This window comes from Anopheles bellator, chromosome 2, assembly GCF_943735745.2.
Source record: "Anopheles bellator chromosome 2, idAnoBellAS_SP24_06.2, whole genome shotgun sequence".
NCBI lineage: Eukaryota > Metazoa > Arthropoda > Insecta > Diptera > Culicidae > Anopheles > Anopheles bellator.
Genome location: NC_071286.1, coordinates 51005638 through 51015346, shown reverse-complemented (window position 1 = coordinate 51015346; position 9709 = coordinate 51005638). Strand labels below are relative to the sequence as shown.

The 9709-nt window shown below is 49.0% G+C and overlaps 1 protein-coding gene across 1 annotated transcript; it reads right to left on the bottom strand.

The window, feature by feature from the left end:
* Positions 1-230: 230 nt before the first annotated feature.
* LOC131211161 (uncharacterized) lies at positions 231-3793 on the bottom strand. Its single transcript, XM_058204531.1, has 8 exons — positions 3716-3793; positions 2097-3636; positions 1680-2017; positions 1381-1578; positions 1143-1226; positions 671-1071; positions 474-606; positions 231-398 (listed from the first exon to the last, which is right to left on the bottom strand). The coding sequence occupies exons 1-8, from the start codon at positions 3791-3793 to the stop codon at positions 231-233; spliced, it is 2940 nt and encodes a 979-aa protein (XP_058060514.1).
* Between the last annotated feature and the right edge of the window lie 5916 nt (positions 3794-9709).

Here is a 9709-nt window from a genome sequence, read left to right as displayed (position 1 = left end):
AAAACTGATTTAATTTTTTTCTACCTCAAATCCTTGGCCAAAAAACCTGAATGAGGAGAACGAAATTGACAGGTGGAGCTATCTGTTTAAAATTTCGAAGAGTAAAATCCACCAAGCTGCACCAACAAACTATTAAGACATCAAGCATTTTGTAAGCAATTACAATGACCGTTAGTGCCACTTTGAAACAGCCACGGAGACCTTACTCACAAGAGCAACGCATTGCGGTGCTACTTTTTGACATGGAAGCGAAGTTGCTTTCTCAACAAATCGAGCACCATTTTCTTTTTGTACGCCACGTTGGCTTCCCGGAACAGCGCTTTACGGTTCTTGCGAGCTTCCTTCTCCGATTCTTTCAGCACGTCCAGTGGTAGCTGGTCCAACTCGAACAGCAGGTCCTTGAATGACAAATAGATAGTTCACAATGAGGTCGCACCAATGAGGTGATCAGTTGGACCGTCGAACGGACTAACCATCACATGCTGATGAATGGCCGCCAGCTTGTCCTTTGCATCGATTTCGACTATTTCAATCTGACGGTGCTGCAGTTTACGTACGAACTGATACAACTGACCCACGGCCGACGTAGTGATTCGCATCACTTTGCTGTGAAAATAGGTTGAGGCCATGAAAAGTGTAAGGACCATTCGACCTGGAGCAGAATACGCACTTGTATACGCAATCCTTCAGAGGCTTCCCCAGAAGACCGTTGAATTGTGTTTTCAATCGCTCGTTCCTGCCCTGGATAGACTCCATTTTGGCCGTGTACAAGTTCAGCAGGTCGTAGTGATCGGTAAAGTACTTCGGGAACTGCTCCAGCACGTCCTTGTAGTGGTAATCGATCTTGCTGAACACCATCAACTTCTGATTGTATTTGCTTATCAAATCAATCGTACGGTGGTTGATCTGAGTCAAACCGCGACGCAGCAGCTCCCCGTCGGGTTCGCAGCTGGGCAAGCGGTCCAGTTCGGGGAATATTTTCTCCAGATAGAAGTCCGTTATTTCGGTGGCGATATTATTCCCCTCGGTGCGGATGAACAACGACTTGCAGTTCTGTATGGTTTCTGAAACCTAATTATAAGAATCGTACTAATTTTAGCTACTGCCTCTGGTCATCAAGACCCTGGTGTTGGGCTGCCTACCGTGTACAGTGACCCGTCTGAGGCTCGGTGGAAAAAGTCGTTCTGAAGACGCCACTGAGGATCCATTAGCATGTAGTAGTAATTCTGTGAAAAGATGTTTACAACAAATGCATAACTCGGTCTCGGGCGTTCAACGAAGAATCGGCTCTGGCAACTTTCTTCAAGCATCCCATCCATAAACAGTTTGCGCACCCGCCCCCCGCCCGCATGGGCCAATCCCCGGTCTTCCTTTGCTCACCCTTATTTGCATAACCCTGGTCCAGCGTTCCTCCAGCAGCAGGATGCGCTCGGTCACCGAGTCCATCTTGTTTTGACGGGACTGCAAAGTAGCCTTAAGTTGTGCCGATTTCTGGGTGGCTTCCTTCTCCTGGTCAGTGGCGGCCACCAACTTTGAGTACGCCTCTTCTTTCCAAACTTTAAACTGGGGCCGTATGCGCTTCGGACCAGAGCGGAGAGCAAACAGAATTGCAAAGTAATAAACATTCCGCCACCTATTCCGCGCTATTAGTGGAACGTGTCCGGCACTTCGGCACTTACCTTGCAAAAGTTTTTAATCCAATTCACATACCGACGCTCCAGGCTTTGGCGTGCCCGGCGCTGCAGCAAATTTTCCTCGATGAAGTACTGCAAAAACACCTTGCGCCGCTGCTCGCGCATATTGAGAATGTCCGTTTTCGGGCAGAACTTGCGTATTCGGGGCCGGTACCGTAGCTCATGGACGTAGTAGTTGTCCCACTCGGTGGCCAATCTGCTAAAGTACTTGTGCCGGTGGCCCAGCTGCTCTTCCTCGAACTCGGGCGCATTCACCTGCAGTCGCTGCCTCACGTCCGGTCGGCCTCGCATCAGGCTGGTGTAGTATTTCGAGCGCTGCTTATCTGTTTCCAAAGCACACAAAGTGACCAAAGTTCTGAAATGGCCCCGGCCCCGAAAGAAACTGGTTGACATCGTACTCACATCGCTTGAAGTCCCGCATCTTGTCGTAAAACTCTGGATCGATGTAGAACGCTCCCTTCTGGGAGTCGCTTTTCGAGAGACTTTTGAACCGATTCGGAGGAAACCGGAGCTCCAGCTTCTCGACCGGGGCTTTCTCCTCCACCGGTTTGAGCCCCTGCAGCTTTGCCTTCTTGCGGCTCGATTCGGACAAATTACCATCCGAGGCCGTCTCGCTCGCTTTGAAGTCCTGAAAACTGGTCATCCGCTGCTGCAAACTATCGTCGTACATCTTGCGGTACTGTTGCGATTTTTTCTCGATAAACTGATAGTACCGGGTGCGTTTCTCACTCAGCAACGGGCCCTTCGCCGGCTCTTCACCGCCGTCAGGCACGTCAGGGCTGTGCTCGGCCACACGAGGCAGGCTCGCACTGGATCCTCGCGACGATGCTCCCGGTTCGGTGTACCGCTTGCTCTTGCGCCGCCGGCCAGCCTTCATGTTCTCCAGTGAGCGATCGTACAGGAGCATCGTGATGCGCTTGAGGCGATTCTTCTGGAGCCACCGGCTACGCAGCCGGTCCTTGCGCCGCTTCTTCTGTCGCTTTATCGTCGGTATGGGGAAGTAAGGCGTTCGAATGAAGGACAGGATCTTGACCTCCTCCATCTGGTCCTCGTCCTCGGACGAGTCGCTGCTTTTGGGGCACAGGGGAATCCTCATGTGAGACAATCGGGTATCAACTAGGTTTCGCTCACCTTCCTTCTTGGTGTCCATCTCGCGGTACGACCGCACCAGCAGCCCCAGCGGTATACCGTACTTGGTCTCGTTCGCCAGCAGCGGGTCCTCGATCGGGAGCCGCGTAAACGGCCCGTACATGTGCCCCTCGACGTGCGGTATCTTGGTCGCCTTCCGGACCTTCGTCACCCGGCGGCCCTCGGTCGAGATAAACTCGTACGATCGGGTGTCGACCGAGGAGCACATTTCCGACTCGAGCGTCTCGCGCTCCCGCTTCATCATCTCGATGTTGTTGCGGTTCTTGAAGTTGTACCGCTCGCGCAGGGCCCAGTCCCGGAACGACACGTTCTGCCCGACCGCGGGCCGCTCGTCTTCGAGCAGAATCTTGTCCAGCTTTTTGATCATCTCCCGGTAGTCCTCGTTGGTCATTTTACGGCGCGCCGGGTTGCGTAACATGTCCGACTGGTCCGACGGGGTCGACTGCTCGATGTTCCCGGCCGTCTGCAGCTCGTCCGTCATCTTCTTGATGAACTCCGTCACATTCTTGGCCTTCTTCTGCTGCGTGCCCCGGTGCCGGCACAGGTTCACCTTCCGCAGGTCTTCCGTCAGCGTCTCCAGGATCCGGTTGGAGGTTCGCATGCGCATCAGCTTCTGGACGGTGGAGAACCGCTGCGGGTGCAGCTTCGAGCGAAAGTGCGGCTTCTTGCTCCCGAGGCCGCCCATGAAGTTGACCTCGTTCGGGGGCCGATTGAACGGAGTGTCATAGTTGTGGTTGTAGTACGGCAAGTTGGACGACGTCTCCTCGCGGTTCCAGACAAAGTTTTTCGTCCCCTGACGGACAACAAATCACCGGCATGGTAACCATCGTTAATCTACCCGCAAGGCACCGAGCTGTACCGAAACTAGATACCTGAATCACGGAGCGGTGACTTGATTTGCTCAAGTTACTTCCCGGAAGCAGCGAGGAGGCACTTTTCCTAGTCGACATGCTGGCGAATCCCTGGTGACTGAGTGTGCAAGGATGGTGAGGATTTTCCGAATCCGAGTCGAGCCGTTTGTAGGAATTTAACCCTTGAGGCAGCCAGGGGCTGTAAATACGTTGCTAAGAGTCCCAGCATCGTCATGGTGAACCTGGCGCGTGTCATGCGCGATAAGCTTGCCAACGGGGCATTTATTTATTTAGTAGCTCCGAGAAACAGGAACATCCAAATTAAACGGGCACCTCTTAGGGAAAGTGTGGAATTCCTTCGTATGAAGTAAACTATCATAATACTACTCATCATACTATTAATATAAAATTGAAATTTAAAGGGTCTGGCTGCTTTTAACATGTGTCTGGATCTGAAACATATTCTTCACTTGAAGTAGGAATCCCAGAGCCACAATCATCATATACGCCGTATCATCACTTTTCCAGGAACTTTGTTCATCATATAACCTTCATGAGCGATTAGCGCTCGGAAGGCGTATAGCAACAAGCCACGTGCTAAGGTCCTGACGCAATCGCAAATCTTGGAAACCGTCACCACGTGTGCCGCGTCCGTGGAATTGGTTGTCACTCAAAATCGTGTAAACCAACGGCTCTCCATGACTTGTGGACACTTTTTCGGTTTCTTCCAGCCACCCAGACCAAACGGTGGTACTCTCTTTTCTCGTTCCGAGATTTTTGTGGCCTCAGCAGAATCAGCTATAATTGAAAGCGTAAACTTTGTTCATTAAGAAGAAGCGCGTAACTACCCAGCGAACGGAGTGGAGCCCACGCGGTCCGGGGGTTTCGCTTTTTCTACTAGAATAAACATTTTGTGTTGTACTTTATTGTTTGTTTACCCCGTTTGCAGGAAGCGTAAACACTAGCTACTACACGAGCCTACGCGTACCACGCTACATTTTCTACGCAAAGGGAAGTGCTCCTGCGAATCTCCGAGTCTGGCCAAAATAGTGTGAGCGACCCGGAAGAGAGTTGCAAACTGCGGTGCTAGAACTTAAATTGAGTAACCGGCCAAATTAAGCCATATCACCCTGACACTCTCTGACACCAGGGGCATTCATTACCCAGCTGACGCAGGCGGTGTGGTGCGTGCACGGTGAATGGGAGTCGTAATAAAACAAACATAGGAAACGTATGTTCATCCGACAACTATTTCCGGACATCGGCAAAAGTTACCGGAATCGGTTACTATCTTCTTGTTATTTTTTCGCCTTTTGTCCTGCAGGAAAATTCCGAACAGGATCTGATGGTTCTGCCTCAGGAGAAGAAAAGGAAAAAGTGGATCGAACCGGTGGAGAAGAGAACTGGAGTGGAGTGAAAATCGTTCTATAAGGAGCCGCTCCATCCAAGTTATGGATCCGTTTATCTGCCCAATGTTCAAAAAATGTTGAACTCGCCGGATGGACAGGCTTACACAATAAGTCATACAGAATATTTTTCAATGGTTAAACATTTGTTTGAAAGATTCATTCATGAAATTTATGTATAAAATATAATTTTGGTTGCAGAGAATTTTCAAATATGAAAAATTCATTTCCAAAGTGGTAGGTCGCCAAATCATCTGTCAAAAGCACATTTTATTGAAGCTCATTTCCACCTCGGTGGCCATGTTAATAAGCAATATTGTGGTTCGGAAAACCCACATATCGTGAAAGAGAAGCCAATGCATCCACAACGATTGACTGTTTGGTTTGGATTTTGGCTGACTGGTTCTTCAGCGAAATTGAAGCTGAGAACTTGGACCGGCATTTGGTTTCAACAGGACCACAGGGTAAGCGAATGAGCTACTGTCAAGCTAATCGTAGTGGACATTTGACCAAAATTGTTTTCCATAAAAAAAATGTTAATAATCAACTTTTCAAATAAAAGTTCAAGCATTGAAATAATAGTCAGCCAGTTTTGCTTTACAACCAAACGAAAACATGTTGTGTTGATGAAACACCCTGCATTTACGCTATAATGTCGTTGCATTTCATTAATTCACTATTTTCACTAACGACGACGTGTGGCCATTGCAATCAATTCCTTTCGGGTATTTTAAATCGATTTTAAATTTTTCAATTAAGTTGGTGGATTGAGGAATTTGAGGAACAATCCTGTTCCCTTCACTGATGCATCTCCGTCTCTTTGTGTGTGCGCGGTGCGGCAAATAAAATGGTACAAATTTGTTATCATTCATTGTCTGAGACCAAAGTAATTGAGCATATCGTTCTTCTGGGGGAGTTTCCGTAGCCCGTATGTCCTTGAGATACGCGGCCTGTATAAAGCTCAACTGCACGAGAAAGCCACCCGCCCCGCAAAACACCCAGTCTCTACGGACGAATCTTTCACCGACCTCACCGAACCCTAAATCTTCATCCTCAGCGGTCCTCGAAAGTCCGACGGCGTCTTACGAAAACTTCAGACGGCCATCGCTCGGCTTGGGCCCCGGCTTTGGCAGCAACATCCTGCTATCCTGCTCTGTGTCTCTCAAACCATGACACGCCTGTCTGCTGGCATCGGGAGAATGCTTTCCATTCAGGCGAAGGACCCAGGACCCCCAGACACGTACGACATCATTGGGCAAACCCAGGCTCTAAGTAAATGAACTAGAAACGAAACTTTTACCGAGAAGATAAATTTTAAATTTTCTTCGTGATTGTCTTTGCTCCTTCACAAGACGCTGAACCCGGACGGAGGGCGGAGGATGGGTGGGCGGTGGACACACACAAACACACACGAACAAGCACGGAGCAAAATTGTAGTGTATGTGCAAACTCTTACATTCCACTTTTTATATTTTCTTAGCTCTCCAGCGCTGGTGTTCTGCTTTTCGGGAAGCTCGTTCGGTCCGAAATCCTTGCATGCCTGTCGACCTTCTATCTTGCAACTGTCAGCTGCCCCGTAACCGTGCTTGTTTGGCGCCAAGTCGTGACTGTGTCAGAGAGGAAAAGAAAATGCTGCCCGCACGGGTGAGCCAAAAGTGCTCCCAGCGTATTTGACAGAACAAGCCATATCTGTTAAGATTATCGTCTTTGGTAATGTTCCGGTGCATTCTAATGATTCCCGCTGTTCGCTCGCTCAAACACTGGTTTGGGACGGCAGAACTTTCATGGTCTTCAGTTCAGGAAATATGGACAAACAAATAGTTGATCGGAAAACAAATCCACTCTTCGTTACATCGTAGAACCTCTTACAACCCACCGAAGAATGATGGAAGATGATTACCTAGTACGGATAGGAGTTAAAAGACGGTTCATAAATCTTCATAGTAAAGGAACCGGATTCCTCTAAACGAGGGACTGAGCTCGTGTTCGTTCGCCGCATTTTGAAAGGTACCCCCTGAAGTACAAATCGTTGGCTCAATCCTCAACAAGCTGTAATAGTAGAAAAGAACATCGTGAGCGATTGCGGTACGACTTTGGTTTTGAGTGTTGAATCTTCGGCCACTTTACCAGGACGCCTTGCCCTTGCCAGACCCTGCATCTGCCCCTGCCACCCGAGCTGTCTATCAAATAAAAAGTCAATCAACTAATTTGAAATCTATACGTTACCTTCGACTTCGTTTCATCTAATCTGACCGCAAGCGTGACGGCGGTGGTCGATAACCGTCGCTCCCGCACGGTCTTGCTGAATTCGAAGTAACCGAAACATTTTATTGAGTAAGAAGTTGGTGAAATTTTCATTTCACTCGCTCTCATACGGTGTTGAATCCAGCAGTGGTGGACAAATTTTGATGCAAAATCGGTTGGATACTGGATATTGGAGTATTTATGAACTTGCTGCTGACTGTTGATAGAGATTATTGTTAGACAAAGATTGAGAACCTTGCTTAGTGGCTTTTATTTAGTTAATTTAAAAAATTTCATTTAATTTTTTTACTATCTCATACCAATACGACAATCGTTGGTTCGCCACAAATCGATGAACCTTGGAAAAAAATTCAAAACTCCATGTTTAAATTTGAGCCAAACTTTTGGCAACCATTGGCCCTTTGTGCGTTGGCTTAGGATCTACATCAATTTGAATATAGGACAGTCATGTAACCACAAGCATTATTCAGCACTCTTCACTCGTTCGCTGGACCTAGCTACGTCCTGGGGCATTTGTATTGATTCCTCCAGTATTTCCCTGACCAGTTTTAATCATTTTCCTATTCACATTCGCATTTCGATCCTTACCGCAATTCCATCAATATGTCTCCCTCCCCATGCACATCCCGTCAAAATATCGAGTCATTTCAAAGTCCGGCTCTCCCGACCAAGGCCAGAAAACCAAAAAAAAAGTGACCGCAAAGAAACCGCACCATCGTCGAAACCGGCCAGTAATGGCTTTACCATGTTTATTGGCCTTCCAAAGGGCTAACAGCTCCCCGTCATCCCGTGGATCATCGTGGTGCGATCCTTCCCGTTGGTTCGACCGACCTGACGATGGCTGACGTTTGCCGCGATGTCGGCAAGACCATCGGTATGCCGGTGGCATCGGTGGTCTGTTTTAAGCACGATTAGCATACTTATTGGTTTCTGGCTTTTCTTTTGTGATCCCTTTAATGTCATGAAATTACCGATCCGATTGGCAGTTTCCGGATTGCCGTGATGGCCGCCGAGCAGGAAGCCAACGGAAGCGAACAAAGGAAAAAAACTAAAAGAAAGCAAACACACACCCACACACACACGCAAATATTTATGTACGGCTATGTGATCGGAATTCTGCCACCGGCTTTAGGCCGTCATCCCCGGGTACGCCCCACGGCACCCGCCACGTAACGCCGCAGAACTTTGGGGAACGCCAATACAAACCAAAGCCGAGGGATTCGCGCGGCGCGGCGACCTTTCTGAGCCCACCACCGACTTGACGGGCTGACTGACTTCGAGCCCTGAGCCATCCTCGGTCCACTCGGGGGGCAAAGTTGACTCCAACTCCGTTTCAGATTAGCTTGACGTTAATTTTTTCCTGTCCTATCACGCCTATCGTGCCTCTATCCGCAGATAGGCACCGGGCGCCCAGCGAGGACGGTGCTCCGGATCCGGGCTCGAAGGAGCAGCAGGTTGGCGATGGTGTTAAACTTTTGCCCCACCGCCAGGCACACGTTACGGCACTCGCAACAACGGCCGCCGTTCGCCGTTGAAGCCGGCAACCAAGCGGGTTCGCCGTTGTTTATCTGCTGGGTGTCGTCCTTCTGGTCCTCGCTCCACGGCCACGGCCAACCACCCAGCGGCCTCCGTCGTGAAAGTTGTAAAAACAATGAGATGGCAAAATAGGCAAAAATTAGCTTCCACCCACCACCGGCTGGCCGGACATGGCAGGACAGGACACGGGACCGTCAGGGACCGGGACCAGATAAATCGCAGCGGTGCAGAGTGCGAATCGGAAAGAAACAAGTTTGACGAAAACCGGATGGGACTAATCAGTGGGGACGGATTGGAAAATGGCTACGCTACGGTAGGCAAATTTGTTATGCAAACAGTGTTCGGCTCCCCGGCACGAAGGGATGGCCTAGCAATAGATATGTAATGTGGGCATTTACTATGTAAAATTAAATTATGTGCCTTCGCTGGTGCTCGGATACTGCTTAAAGGTGTCGACTGGAAACTGTTTCATGTCTTGAGGCAAACACAAGTTGGGCCAAGCCAAAGTTTCCGAAAACACTTTCAGGAATTTCATTAAACATTTTGAAACCTGTGCTTGTTATGTAAGAAAACAAGAATGTTGTTTTGAGCATTTTAATGCAAGTAATGCATCGGGCGTTAGGGAGCCTTTTTGGCCATTGAAATTCTTCTTCACTAACCTTCGGCTTAAAACTTAAAACTGGTACTATAATAATAATACTTGGCCTTCCGTCTTACGACATGGCCTGACGAACAATTTCCCTCCAGTCAGCTCGGTTCCTGGCTGCCGCCCTCCAGTCCCTGGGACACCGAGTACTCTCCGCCAAAT

Bases quoted from the DNA above. Each gene is read 5' to 3' on its own strand.
- LOC131211161 (XM_058204531.1), bottom strand. From the start codon at position 3,793: ATGTCGACTAGGAAAAGTGCCTCCTCGCTGCTTCCGGGAAGTAACTTG. The intron at 1,072-1,142 runs GTAGGCAGCCCA...TCTTATAATTAG, and splicing joins CAGACGGGTCACTGTACACG to GTTTCAGAAACCATACAGAA. The intron at 399-473 runs GTTAGTCCGTTC...TTGTCATTCAAG, and splicing joins CCATTCATCAGCATGTGATG to GACCTGCTGTTCGAGTTGGA.